The sequence below is a fragment of the Oenanthe melanoleuca genome, chromosome 3, assembly GCF_029582105.1.
Source record: "Oenanthe melanoleuca isolate GR-GAL-2019-014 chromosome 3, OMel1.0, whole genome shotgun sequence".
Taxonomy (NCBI): Eukaryota; Metazoa; Chordata; class Aves; order Passeriformes; family Muscicapidae; genus Oenanthe; species Oenanthe melanoleuca.
Window position 1 is genome coordinate 14,469,951 of NC_079336.1, and position 14,774 is coordinate 14,484,724.

Consider the following 14,774-nt stretch of genomic DNA (forward strand, 5'->3'; position numbering starts at 1 on the left):
AGTATCGTTATATCTGAAGATCAGTTAAAAAAATTCAAAACCATGGAGAAACATAAGCAAGGAAACAATTATGTATTTTTTTCCTGTTAGGAAGAAAAAGAAGCATGGTGTCCTTGAAAAATAGCAGGCTCATGCTTTGCCCAGCATAAGCAGCAGACAAAACAAAGTCATGCAAGCTTTGAAACAATAAACATGTAGGTCACTTGCTGGGCAATGAAAAACAAATTATACCCAAGAGAGGTTTTGGAGGCAGCAAGATGACAATTTATTGACAATCGCATTGTATTCTCTGCCTAATAAATAGCTTTTCAAATTCCAGGCTTCCTTTTAGTAGTAGAAGTGCATACAGTTTTAATTATTTAGTTATAAATTATATATAAATATATAAAAATATTTATAAATTATTAATTGTATAGACACTGGGCAACTCATACATACCTTTCTCACAAGCTCTATCAGAATGTAAAAATGCAATTAATGTTTAAGAGAAAATCCCCTCCCCCCAGGACTTCAGATCTGAAATGCATTTGGGATCTAATTAATTTTCTCTAATCTATGAAATATGAAGTTTTAAATGAATGTAGTAAAGTGCTTCAGAGAGGTCTGAAGGACCAATGCACACAGGACTTCTCCCTCTGGACAGGAGAATGCAGCAGAAGAACTCAGTATCACACTCTGAGAACCCAAAGAAATGGCTGCAACGACAATAACATATCCTGGGCCAGTATATTGATCTTGGAACCCATACATATCCTTAAGCTTTTATCTGAATAACTCCTAACCTGAAGTCAGCATTTACAAGGGTATTAAAAACCCTATGCATGTGGCTGATAGCACCTCATTCATACTTCCATCCTACAGCCGAGTAAGTTTTTCTCCAGCAGCCTCCCTGGCCTGTACCTATTGCTTGTGGACAACACAACATCACATGGCAGGACTGCCTGGGGAGAAGTTGAAGCTCAAAGAAAAAGGGAGGAAGGCTGTATGAGCTCCTCAGCCACACTGATTCAGACACTTGGCAGGATTAGAAGACACTAGACATGGAAAAGACTAACAAATGTAACTACTATTACACTACTTGTTTGAATCCTCTGAGATTCACTTTCCTGATCGAGTCTCTGATTAGACAATTAAATTTCCGACTACTGCTGAGTTTTTGGACACCCACATTAACATGCCAACACCCTGAAAAGTGTTGCCACTTTTCATGCTATACACAGACCTAAGCATCAATTCATGTTCCTTCCTGAAGAAATGGCAACCCACTATCCAGCAAAACTGGCTTATAAACTGTTCTAGCAACAAACAGAAGTGTAGGAATCAAAAAGTTAGGCCTCTGAGACAATATAGGAGATATAGAGCTGATTTTACAAAAGGCTGAGCAAATATGTTCACTTAACACACTGGCTGGTAGATTTCATCATGCAGTTTTTTCTGGATATCAGTGATCAACTTCAGAATAAAAGATGAAATCTGATTGTTTTGCCTTCAGATTGTCCTTTTAATCATCATGGTGAAGTTTTCAGGAGTAAAGAAAGACCAACAAAAAAGATTTGATAAGGAGATTCTCTTATATAATTTTCTTTCCAAAAAACCAGTGAACCTTCTTTAAAGACAAATCAGCTTAGAGGAGTCTGATATTTCTGAAATCTTTTTGCCTTGTGACTTCTTGATCTGGAAAGGACTTAGGAATTCCTAATTACATGTTTCAATCTTCTTCTATAGTTTTTTTATCCGTGTACATTAAATGTATGAATGTTTATTTCTTTTAAGCTTTTAGTTGTCTAAAATAATAACTTGGCACATATGCCAATGCAGACAGGCACATACAGGGTCACAGCTGGGTGACTGACAGGACCAAACATATTCTCTCCATTCAAAAGATATTCAGAGCAGTCTGTAAAATTTTTAATGAACAAAAATCACTTCTACCTGCTTCACTGTCTGTGAAAAATTCATTAACTTTTACATAAAGCTGTCATCAATATTATATAAGGGGGAAGTGAGCAAATAAGTAAAAATACCTTTTAGGAATATATTTTAAAACAAGAAGGGACTTCTCTCATGTTGTAACATAAAAACATTGAGACCATACCTGTAAAACACACCTATCTAAATTCACATTTGAGTATTTGCCTTAGGAACTGATTTCCAGCTACAGCTGCACTGGTTTCAGTAGGAACTTACTGCTTCTAAAAATGTCAGGCCATCTGGTAGACAGCTTATAAAAAGAGAAGAAAACAGTATCTTGATAGACTCAGTAACTGTACTTGCAAGTAAAAGTTTTCAAATTCTGCTCTTCGAGTGGATTTTGTAGCCTCTGCCAGCTCTGAGCTCCCCAACTATATTCCTACTGGTACCAGTACAGCATGTCCAACATCAAGCACAATCACAGCACATAGAGACACCAGCACAGAATACCAAAAGATCTCTCTCCAAGAAAGACACACTCTTACACATCCAAATAAGAAGAGGCATAAACAAGTGGACAATTCCAAAGCCATAGTAATGAATCTGCTTTGCAGGCCTGACTTTACACTCTTCCTTAATTCCCGATTATCAGTTCTGAGGGCAGCAGCTTGTGGTTAAGTCTCACAAATGAGAGATTGATTCATTTTTGCTGCCAGGGTCAACTTGTAGTCATAGCAACAGGCATAATAGGATGAAGAACGGAACAGTTCATAACAGGACCAAGAAACAGGACTGTTTATTAGACTAAGAATGGGAAATACTGTCACTGTGTTATTTTTTGCCTCAAGAAACTTTCTTAAAAGTTTTGAGAAAGCAATACAAAAAATGTTACAGAAAAGCAAAACCAAGTTGAAAGCAAAGTGCGAAAGGTTCCAACCACAAAAGCATAAAGTTTTAAAATTTTAACAAATGGTTTAATAGTTAAAGTTAATGTGTTCAAACACCAGTAGCCGTAATAGAGGAATTTTTATCTCTCTGTTTTCTGTGATTCTGGTAGAAGTTGTTTTTAGACTTGATTTTCCCCAACAGCTACTCCTAAGGAGCTAACAGACTACTACACATCAGCAAATCTAGGGGAGAAAAGCAATTCAGCATGCTCTCAGTTTATCTTGCACACATAAGTTGTTTAACTCATATCTTAAAAATAGAAAAAAAAAAGAAGTTAAAATTTGTATTTTTAGAGAGCCTGGTAAAATATGAACATTTACATGAACTGAGTCACTAAAAAAGCCTTTTTTTCCCATTAACAGTCATGAACATTAAAATAGCTGTATTTTTAGATACTGTGTATGTCTTGATATATTTCTAAAAGTCTGCCTTAAAAAATAAATCCTTCACATTCAAAACACTGTATCAGGAATCTAGTCAATTCCAAATCATAAATATAGACCAGCATAGCTTGCCTTTCTGTATTAGCAACCATGTACATAAAATACTGTAAACAAATACTTACTGTACCATGGGAAATTGTAAGAAAACCATTTTTAACTGAGCACTTCCTTTTCTGCCACACTTTTCTGATTCTAGTTTAAAGGGGAAAAAAAAAGGTGATAGTTTTAAATATATTTTGTATTACATTGCTTGAGCTCTTAGGACCTAATATTCCTCCCAGCAAACTCCAGCAGTACTTACCCATCACTTTTCTTGTAGAGACTGCCACTCCGCTCAGTGCCATGCTCCTTGTTTCCCTGAGGTTGATGTAAACTGTAAGCTGTACTCTGACGAATCTGAGAATCCTGAAATAATCAATAGCAATTTGTGATGCATTCCACACTATCAACCAAACTACCCCCCACTAATGAGTTTCAGAGCTTTTCCTTCCTGCTCTAGTCCTACAGGCCAAATAAAGTACACTTTTCCTCCTCAACAAGAGAGAACAAGATCCATTCATTTTTACAGAGGGCACAAAAACCATTTGAGAAGTATTCATTATGAGCACCTGCCAAAAGATTTTTACTTGCTTTTATTTAGATTTACTCTTGGCCTTAATATATGGGGGTTTTAATCCAAAACTTAATTGATCAGTGGCCTTTCCAACTCATGTAAACACTGCAAGGTACAAACATTAAAGACTACTATTACTTGCAATTGCTAGTGCACTCTTCCATTGAAAAAATAATTATATACATCAATTTGAAAAAGTAATTTTCTTTGTGGAAACTGAGTCAAGTCATTGTCTGAAAAGCAAAAGAATCGTCCTGGAAACATAGCTCAGGAGTCACACAGAAAAATTGAAAAGTCATTTCCAAAAACTAATAACTTAAAGGAAAATGTCTAGAAGAAAGTAGAAATCTTAGACAGGAAGAGACAAGGATTAATTGAACCCTTCTCACTGCTCTCAGAACTACTCAGAGGCATGACCCACTGCTGCAAGAGTCCAACTTCTTAAGAAATAACAACCTGAAAATGAGGAATCTGATGTATCTCACCATATCAAAAGCAGTAACACGACAGAATGGACTTTTAATGCACACATTAACAATGACTATTACTTAAAATTTTCATTTTTTTCTTTTCTACTGTCATTGCTCTATGGACATAATTACTCTTGTGCTATATAGGGTGTATAATACAAGTATAGTAAGGAAAAAACCCACAAAGCAGCTCCCCTGTATGACTATGAGCTATTCTAAACATGACAGTAGGGACAGAGCTCCCACCAACACCCCTGTTTAGAGCACTTAAGACTCCACACCTCCAAGCTGCAGGATTTCAGGCCCATCCTGAATACACTGCTGGAGCTCAGTGGTCCAGAGAGCCATGAGCTGAGCTCTGCCAGGCTGCAGCACTCCTTGGTGCTCCTTTTCAATAGAAGCAACCTGTGCCCCCTTCCTGCCTCTCAGCAAGTGATTGAGGAAGTCATACCAGGTGGCTAGTACATCATCTGAGCCTTTTAAAGGCCCTAAAGAACTACCACTTAGCTGTCTATGCCTGAGAAAGCATCCTTTACAATTTAAACCAGTCTGTTTATCATTCCATTTGTTTACATAGAATTATTTGGTTTTGCACTTTGCACAACATCAAGCCAGAACAACATTTTTTTAAATATTCCTGTCACTCATTAAAAACTGCTGCACGCATACATTTACTGACTTTTGAAGAAAATCTGATCTGACACTGCCTATTGTGCCCTACCAATGCCTTGATCTCTGCCTCCCATTAGTCAGTAAAGGAACTCCATTCCCAAGATTAGAGGCCTGACAGGAAATTAATTTCAGTTCTCCCCATCCTCAATTATTTAAAGATTACTAATGACCTCCAACACCTGCTCATAGCACCATTCCCATTATTTTAGCCTGTGCTGCTACTTTTTGTGCATTATTTTCTGCCTCATTTCAGCTACCTCCCTTCATCTGTTTATGCTCAGCTGCTGTGTTTGGCCAAACTGGCAAACCAATAATAAAAGCTTCCTGCCTCATTTCAGCAGGAGAGGAAGCTGCAGCAGCTGACGTGTATTTCCACACATTCATGACTATGAGCAGTATCTTAAAAATGTAATACTATTTCATTAAAAGATCTTAAGGACAAACACATTGTCCATTTTAAATTCTCAGGTCAGGTCATGTCTAGATCAATACTGCCCAGCATGATTGCCAAACGATGGTTTTCCACAGCTGTCTGACAAGAAGTTTATGATTTTGATCCAGCTCCTAAGAGACGGTAACCACCCCAGGAATCACCACCACAATTAACATCCTTCCTTTCAGCATGCCTTTTCCATAAGCAGGGTCTCCAAGGATCTTCCCTTACTTCTGGTTTGCATACTGCACAACACAGATACAAATCACAGATAACAGGGTCAGACCCAATAGCCTCACTGGAGGAGTAGAAACAATGTACATTACCTATGGGAGGAAATGGATCACTGCTGGCTAGAGGACACACACCTAATACAGAGTATTGTCATTTTAAGTATATCTTGAACATAACAAGATCAGAAAAGGCTGAAGTACACAAGCCTAAGGAACTGAACTTTGACCACTGTATCAACTTTGAAATGCAGATAGGCATATAAAAAGAAGTGAGTCATTTAAAATTTGCAGCATGCTCTTAGTGAATCACTCACTGACCATAGAAAGGTTTGAAATTTTTTCTTCCAAAGTCTATAAAGATATAGTGACTTCCAAGTCAAGCTGAACCACAGAACTAAAAGTGAAAGAAATGTGAAAAGAGTATTCTGTAAAGATGGTCTGTGACTACTGGTAGGAGATATTCTAAAATCCTATTTATCAGCCCCACTACACAACAGAACTTTTCATACAAGGCGCTTCAACATATACAGAACAAATTTTGGCTAGCCGTTCCACAGCTCCCATGGAGGAGGATTTTTAGACTGTATAGATCACTCCTGTGTGTAAAGCTGCCAAAAAAAGCTCTTATTGCTCTCCCAGAGCTTAAGCTTCTCTGACATTTACAGGATCATTGCCAAGAGGATGTTCCAGAGATCTATCCCTTATCTATCCCATCCCTATTACAGCCCCAAAAAGTCTCCAAAAGACTATATCTATCAGAATCCCCTGCAGGCAGTCTCTCCTACAGCAAAACTACCATAATTTTTGTAAGAAACATAACATTTATCATATTTTGCAGTAGCCTAAATAGATTATAGGTTCTACCAAAGAAGCAGAAATAAATCTAAACACTACAGTCGCAGGAGGTGACCTCACCCAAGGTCATGGAAACAAGAACAGTTAAGGCAATACAATTCTAAGGTTGACTCTGAAACTTGCAGAACTTCTACCTTTGAAAAATAAAAGCTTAAAAATCAAAAATTATGAAGGTGTACATAATGACATTTCAAAAATAAGTTTCAATACAAATCAAATTTGAGGAAGTTGTGTGCAGGAAGAAATTATGCATACAGGCACAACAAAAAAAAGGTTCACTAAGAGTACTTATGTGTGCTCAATTTTTTAAACACAACAGAACAATACTTGCCAATGTTCTGCCACTTCATATGTGAATTCCATTTTAATAAAAAATACATGTACTTCAAAATCTTGCAAGAACATCAAATCAAGCAACTGGATTTAATTTCCAAAACAAAGGAAATTACAAAGGAAATCACCAATTTGTCTTGCAACAATGTTCTTTCTCAAGAAAAATCTGATAATTTTTTAATAATTTTTTTCTTTTTTCACTTTTTTCCCCCCAGCAATAAAATACACTAAAGAGGAGAAAGAACCAATCTTTTCATGCCAACAGACAAAAGCTCAGAGGAAAAATCCAGTTTCTTGAAATCTGAATGGAAATCATGCCACTATTTTCATTAAAACATAGTAACACTTACTCTCCTAGACTTCGGTCACAAAATGTAAATGCATTTCAGGAAGGAAAAAGAAATCAGTTATAGTAAAGAAAATTACAGTGAAACAAGAATAATATTAGCGGGTTGTACAGTAAATGATGTAAGAATTCTTTGGCATCTCATTGATTAATTAATGTTTTCAAAAAGCTTTAAAAATAATTAGAGTAATTCTCATGCTCTGCAGGTAAGCATCTATATCTAAATTTGAAGAATTAATAAAAAATGACTATTGCATAAAGCATTTTTTGTACTTGTATTTTTACATGTCATAAACCCAGTAGAAATAATAAATTTATGTGTATTAATTTCTGAGTCTGTGAAAAAATGTGTACTCGTCACATCTTCCATGTATATATTAAATATCAGTATCACTGATAGACATTCCCAGCAACCATGAAAGTCAACTACTACTGCTAGCTCTCTTGAGCACAGACCCAATTAAAAGAGGACACCTAAACAGCAAAGACTCATTCTTGGAAATAGGCAATCAATGGCTAACCCAAAGCCAGAGGTCCCTAGTCTCTTATTCTACCAAGCTCGAATTTGGAAGTTTTTGGCAAATCAGTGAGTCCTGAATGCCAGGCAGAATCCAAGGAAATGCCTGATTATCTTATGGGACTTTGTGCACAATGGACATTATCACAAACTTCCCAAGGTGACAAGGTGAAGAGTGTTCGGGACCGTCTCAAATGCTTGTCCGCAAGTCACAGAATCACACAGGTCTGGATTGGGAGGGGCCTTTAAAGATCATCAAGCCCAACCCTCGGCTGTGGGTAAGGACATCTTTCACTAGATTACATGGCTCAACAACCATCATCTGTGACCAGTAAAAGTTAGGAGTCACCCTAAATTTTATGGGAAGATCAAAGCAAGACCAGAAAAGATCAAGGAAGTCTGTGCTCTGTAGACTAAACTCTTTCATTGTGATCCCTCTCAGAAAGAGAATCTGAAAAGGGGGCAGGGGTTCATTCATCACTTACTCATGGCCCAGCAGCCACACAAAGGAAACTGGCTGGCATTTATTTATAAGAAGAAGAGGCACTAGCAATCTGAAACAAAAGTCGACCCAATATTTAGGATTACATTATACAAAAGATGCTTACTTCCAGATCAGAGTTTGAAACTAGTCCAGAAGTCATTAAATCTAACGGCAATTGTAATTGGAATTAAAAAATACTTATTAGATTGCCAAACTGACCCAGCTCTTGCACATCTGAACAGTGGCATTTTGCAGCTGAGTAGCAAACTTGATTGCCATTTTTGCAGATGATGACAGAGGTCTTTTGGGATTTGAAGCTTAGTTTTACATAATCATTATATAGTTTGGAATAAAATTGTGAGATAAGGTTCTATGAATAGGATCTTCATGATACTACCCAAGTTCTTTCATTTTCAGTTTGATCAACAGAGCACCATATGAAGTATTTTACAGTACTGGTAACAAAAAGAAGCTATTTTTCAGTAAGTCTCATATTTTTAGTGGGCATTCATTTTTTTTTTAAAAAAATGCCTTTGTCAGAAACATTCAACATCAGCATCAAAACAGAGATGAATGAAGAAAAAGAATTAAATGTCTGATAAAAGTTAAAATAACTTTATTTTTAATATTAACATTACAAGTAATTAAAATAGGTATTCCAAAGTTAAACCACCTTATATACTCACCTCTTTCTGATCAACTTGGAGTGCTGTTTTTAAAATATCTCTGAGCTGTGTTAACTGTCTTCGTTCTTCATCTTGTGCTTGTTTAATCTTGAATGAAGAAAAACACAGGTTAAAAATAACTTTTTTTTCTAATTCAGGTCTTTAAAATTTGCTGCTTAAATGGTACATTATTTGAGAAATATTAGGCGAGAACAAAAGGAAAGTAAAAGATGTGATCATTTTATTTTCCCTTTCATCTTCAGAAAACTTGATAATGTTTAGGATATTGCTAGATTAAGACTTTGATATTGCCTCACAATGCCCTTGCTTCCTTGTGTTCCATTTGAAACCGCACGTTATTTTTCACTTAATAAACACTTCAGAGCAAAGGCTGTTTTCATAACATTTTACACAGTGGGGTCCTGAACTGAAACTAAGGCTTCTGAATGCCATATTAAGACAAGATTTTACCAACAATCTACTGTAAACCTTAAATGCTGACTATTAAAGCAGTCAGGGAACCTGAACCAAAACGATCATGCTTCTGCAGTAAAAAACTAAATTTACCACACAAACGTGAAAGGTTTATACTCACTGTATAAAGATCTGTCGAGAGCATCTCAATTGAAGGTTTGAGACTTTCAACTGCTTTTAACCCATCCTGAAAGAAACTTAAAAAGAAAGGCAAAAAGCAAGTGGTTATGAAACTTTACTTTGTATTTTCTGCTTTAAAAGTTGCCAAAGTAAGACATACATATTATTATCCATGCCATAAACTTAACAGCTTTATTAACAAAACAGTAAACTTCTTTTAATCCATCTTTGACTGATTCACCTCTTTATTTCCATCATAGCTTATTCTAAAATGCAAAATCCCCAATTAAATTCAGAATTGCCACAATCCACTGCCACACAAATTTTCTTCATTCTTACCACAAATACAAGTTCTCATCACATTTTGTGAAGGCCCAGAATAAGTAAGATTCATTTACAGAACTGCAAAAATTCTGGCAGATATAAAATAATTGTGATTTCTTGAAGCCACATAATTTTATATCTGATGCAATCCTTTTACTAAAGGAAAACCCCCTTGTTTCCAAAGCATTAATTATGGTCTATATGCAAACTGAATATGCTACATCTTTCTGTAGTACATGCATCTTGTGTTGGCAGAGCAATGCTATCTATCCCAAGTATTCCAGTTCTTAAAAAAAAATAATTTGAGATTTAAAAAATAAAATTTAAGAAATCACAGTTACATGCATATTTGATTAAATATTGCTGCACTGTTCACAACATAAAACATTTTCACTCTTGGAAACAGTATGAAAGTGACAACACAACATAGCATTTACACAAAATTTTATTAAACAGACAGAACAGACTAATGACACTACAAGTGAAACTGATTTTGAAAGCAACACGGCTATTTAAGGAAAAAATACATAGATGCAGACTGGTATTTTAAGATGAAAACTTTACTAATTTCAACAGGTTAGCAGTGGCTCTTCCAAGTTTATACTTGTGACTTCACTGCTACATGACAGATTTGTAACAATATCATAACAAAAGCACATAATTCTAATGACAATTATGTGTTTTAATACTGGGTCCTCTTCCAATAAACTAGAAAAAGAGTGCCTCTTTCAATATAGTTTTATTCCACTGCTTATGCAACTTTTTTTTCTTGAGCACAGAATTAATTTAGATCATTGTTAGATATACTCAAAGAGTTCCATTAAAAAAAATAGACCACTAAGATCAAACTAAAAGCCCTGTTTCAAGCGTAGTTTATAAACATGCAAATTATTGTTCAGTGTTCCTTTGGAACATATGATTACATTCAATGTAACATGCTCAATCACATTACATGTTTCAGAGCATAGTAACAAAAGCTATGATTAATCTGAAAAGTAATCTTTCAAGACATCAGCAAGAACAGCTGAATCTTAAGATTTTGAAAATTTTAGAAAAGTGTTAGATGATGTCAAAAGTTGAAAACAAAATATTGCTCCAGTTAGTGTAGAGATAAAGAAAAGAAAAACATACTTGCACTGAGCATGAAAATACTTGATCAAGTTCTGAAGCAAGTCCACTCCTTTTTTAATCTTGATTTCATTGACTTTCAGCAGGTACTGTTAAAACAGTAAATCACAAAACATATTACTGCTACAGGGTTTTTTTAAACACTTTATTTTCAGTTATATTTCAACAAGTTTTAACAGTCACAGATTTACAAAACCTAAAAGAAAATGCAGCAAAAAGTGGCTTCAAGAGTTAAATCACACAAAAAGAATTCTTGTCACTGCTGACTTTTGATATCCTGTGAGGATATTTCACTATGATTTGTTCAAATTGTTAGAATATCCTTTGGGGCTTCTAAGGAAAGCTTCTGTTAAAGAAAGCATGAAAGGGTTTGTGGAGTATATTTAGGAACCCATTCTTACACGTAGCAGCACATCTAAAAATGTATCTCACTAGTTATTAAATTAATTGCTAAACATACATCATTAAGGAGTAAAGCAGTTTGCAAAAAAAAAAGAAAAGTGAGAGATTATTTTAACAAATTTTAAAATCCCCCTGTTGATTTTATAGTTTTCTTTATCAAATCCTTATAGATGGTAATTATGACAACTTACAGCTTAGCAAGAGATTTTTCAAAGAATCTATTGTCAAGTGTCAATGAAATGTTATTACTGTCCTTCTGCATAAGGCAAAATCAAAGTCCACATTAACAGGCAGCTCCTCCCCTCAATATCACAGCATAAAATGTCAGCCATGCAAGCAGAAGTATGATTGATCAAATATCAAAGTCCTTAACTGTCCATTAAACATCAACAAATTTTAACTGCAACTTAACCAGTGGCCTCCAAGCAAAGGGGTGAATGTTTTCTTAATGATGCCCTAATGCATCTGAGTTTCCCCTTCTCACAGTACACCCAAAATGTTTTAAATCAACTAAAGTAAAGCAGCATCCAAGTGCCAACTTTCAGTGTTGCAGCTTCTTATGCTGGTTCAGGTGAACAAATGATGAGCCTAAATGTAGACATGTGCACTAGATAGTATTTAGTTACAACAATCACTTCTCCTGCTCCCATTAATTTAAAATGGAGCTCTAGGCATTTGGTATTCAGTTCACTTTCATAATTTACAGAGAACTAGTCTGTACTTATGTTAAAACTTCAATATGCCACCCTTCTAACTTATTATCAAAACAAAACCAAATTCCTCTTTCACAACTATCCATGAGGTAACCAAGTATAAACTACTTTTCCACAAAATCAAAAGAAATACAGGATACACTTCAACTATTCCAATTTAAGGTAATTTGACCAATTTCACAGACTTCACCCTACATTATCACTACAACTTACTTTATTGTGACACAGCAAGAGAGAAGCATCTGTTCCTAGTTGTTTCTTAGGAAGGATACAGATGGGCAATTAGCTGGCAACATCCATATGTTTATTTGTTACTCAAATCCCTTTATCAGTTTTGAACATTTTAGTCCAATTCTGTATAGGAATGTGAAGCTTTTATGTATGAGCGCATGTAGTTACTAAAAGTAATATTCAGGACAACTGCAGTTATGCTATGCTGGCATATGAGTCAAATTAGCTATCATCATCACAGCAAAGGCAGTAGAAACATGCATGGTGTATTTTTGGGCAAATGTGTACTAAAAAAGAACACAGCAACTTGAATTCCCAACCACAGAACCAGACATATCCTTAAATGAATCGAACCAAAAATACTCACATCAGGTTTAACATACTGCAAAATCACAGAGATTTTGAAGCAGAAACATTCTGAAACAACTTGAAAGACAATTTGATTCCATCCCTAGCACTTTTTTCCTGCACCAACCCAGCAGTGTGCTAGACTAGAGCCTCTCCTCCTCAACAGCTGTCAGCACAGGGAACAATTCAGAGAATGATCAAGGGCTTAAAATAACTTACACTGAAGTAGAAGTGTAAAGACTTATTCATTATAATCTCTTAGTGTTTTATTTGCATTAATTTACCTGTTAAGTGAAATTAGAAAATATCTAAATTCCCTGCAAAGTTTTCCCACCAGGATAATAAAAAAACTGTTTTCACAAATGGAGTCAACAAATAACTTGGCATTTCCCTTTAATATCAGAGCTACTCTTAAACAATTGCATTTTTAAAAAAATTTCTAAAAACAGCAGCAGAACAATAATAGTTTCACAGTGAATCTTACCTCACACATCTGTAACTGGAAGAACCTTCTTTCTTTCTCCATCTCTTCTGCAATTTCAGCTCCACTTATTTCTGTACGAATCATTCCATGCAGCTTAGCGTGCTCTTTTTTCTCCTTCTCTATTTTTGTACTATAAGGCAAAAAGAATCAGTCAATGAAGTGAGAAATCCACAGCTTCTCAGGAAATCAGATTATTCACAAATTCTCCTGACAGATGCGGAGCCAAACTCCTGTAGCTTTGCATATAACTTACTTCCAGATGACATTTCATTTGAAATTTGACAATGACTAAAGATCAGCAATGACATATAGTAGCAGAAATCTAATTAATCATCAGTTAAAGTAATGTTCTGACAGATATTCCAAAAGAAGACAGTCGATGAGAAGAACACACTAAGTTCTTGCTCCAAAGAAAGAAAATACAGGAAAAAATAATGAGTTTTAATTGAAAACATAGGGGGATGTTTAATCCCAACAGAGCAAACACTGGTTAACAAAGTTCAATTATGTCACCAGATTTATTGAGTCTTGCCTGTCATCAAGTCATCTTCTATATATACAGCGTTTCCTAAGCCAAAATCACAGTTGCTGTCTCTACTTGCCGCTGAGCCAGTTGGCACTGGGAATGCCGACCAGCCGGCTGTGTTGCAGACTTCAAAGTCTGCTAGACCAGCTGTCCTAATTCCCTAAAAGTTTCCATGAACACTTTCCAAGAGCTCTGAATAAAACAGGTTCTCCTGCAGAATATAAATGAATAACCAATGCCTGGCATATTCCCACAAACTCACTTCTGAATTTGTTAAAGCTGTTCTCCTCATTATTCCTAAATGCAGTAGCATAATTTGACAACCAAGTTAGACAAGTCTAATATAAAAAAATTATATATACTGAGGAAAGAAAATTTTTGAAGACTTTTAGTTCGCCACTCATACTGTTTAGAACCTCAAAATTCTGAAAAAAAGCTTCCTGAGGAAACGCTATACACTGCTTTTGAACAAGAGGAAGCATTACACAGGAATACAGGAAGGAGATCAGAGGAACAAATAACACACACAACTGTCCTACCTCCTCTTGGGTAGTCAAGTGTCTCTTAGCTCTCTCCCTGAAAAGATGACATGTCTCAAGTGCTCTCTTAACCTGATGTTAGCATTACCCTAACAGCTTATGGGAAAATGTCTAGAAGGTCTAAGGACTCCCAGTCAACAGAATATTCATTACTTACACTTTTCAAAATTGAGGAACTGCCTCCTATTACACCTCAAGAAGTAACAGAAAACAAGAATTAATTTCATTAATCCTTCCCTTCAACATTCCCACTGGGAAGGATTTTGAGCAGCAATTCAAAAAGCCCCACTGTGCTCTCAGCACATGCAGGCACACCAGAGCCAGTTCCTGTGCAGTATTCCAGCAGCCAGCACATCCAGCCAGCACTGTGCTCCTTACATCCCGCCAGAAGCAGACATTTGGAAGGAAGCTCCTCTCCTTTGAAATAAATATTCTGAAAACTTCCAATAGCCTGAATTAAAACTCAATTCCAGAATGTTCTGTTTTCATGAAGAATAAGTCAGTACTCATACCCAATTACTGCCAATTATGCTATTTTGAAGTCACAGAAAACAAGAGTCCA

The 14,774-nt window shown here is 35.8% G+C and overlaps 1 protein-coding gene across 4 annotated transcripts in view; it reads right to left on the bottom strand.

Moving 5' to 3' along the window:
* ASAP2 (ArfGAP with SH3 domain, ankyrin repeat and PH domain 2) overlaps nucleotides 1–14,774 on the bottom strand; it is an 80,745-nt gene that overhangs the window by 26,255 nt on the left and 39,716 nt on the right. For all 4 annotated transcript variants that reach the window (XM_056488527.1, XM_056488525.1, XM_056488524.1 and 1 more), the window contains exons 6-11: nucleotides 13,148–13,277; nucleotides 10,973–11,058; nucleotides 9,519–9,594; nucleotides 8,945–9,031; nucleotides 3,604–3,707; nucleotides 3,425–3,494 (exon numbers count right to left, since the gene is read on the bottom strand). In XM_056488527.1, the coding sequence (XP_056344502.1) occupies nucleotides 3,425–3,494; nucleotides 3,604–3,707; nucleotides 8,945–9,031; nucleotides 9,519–9,594; nucleotides 10,973–11,058; nucleotides 13,148–13,277 (553 nt within the window). The remainder of the gene's footprint in view (nucleotides 1–3,424; nucleotides 3,495–3,603; nucleotides 3,708–8,944; nucleotides 9,032–9,518; nucleotides 9,595–10,972; nucleotides 11,059–13,147; nucleotides 13,278–14,774) is intronic.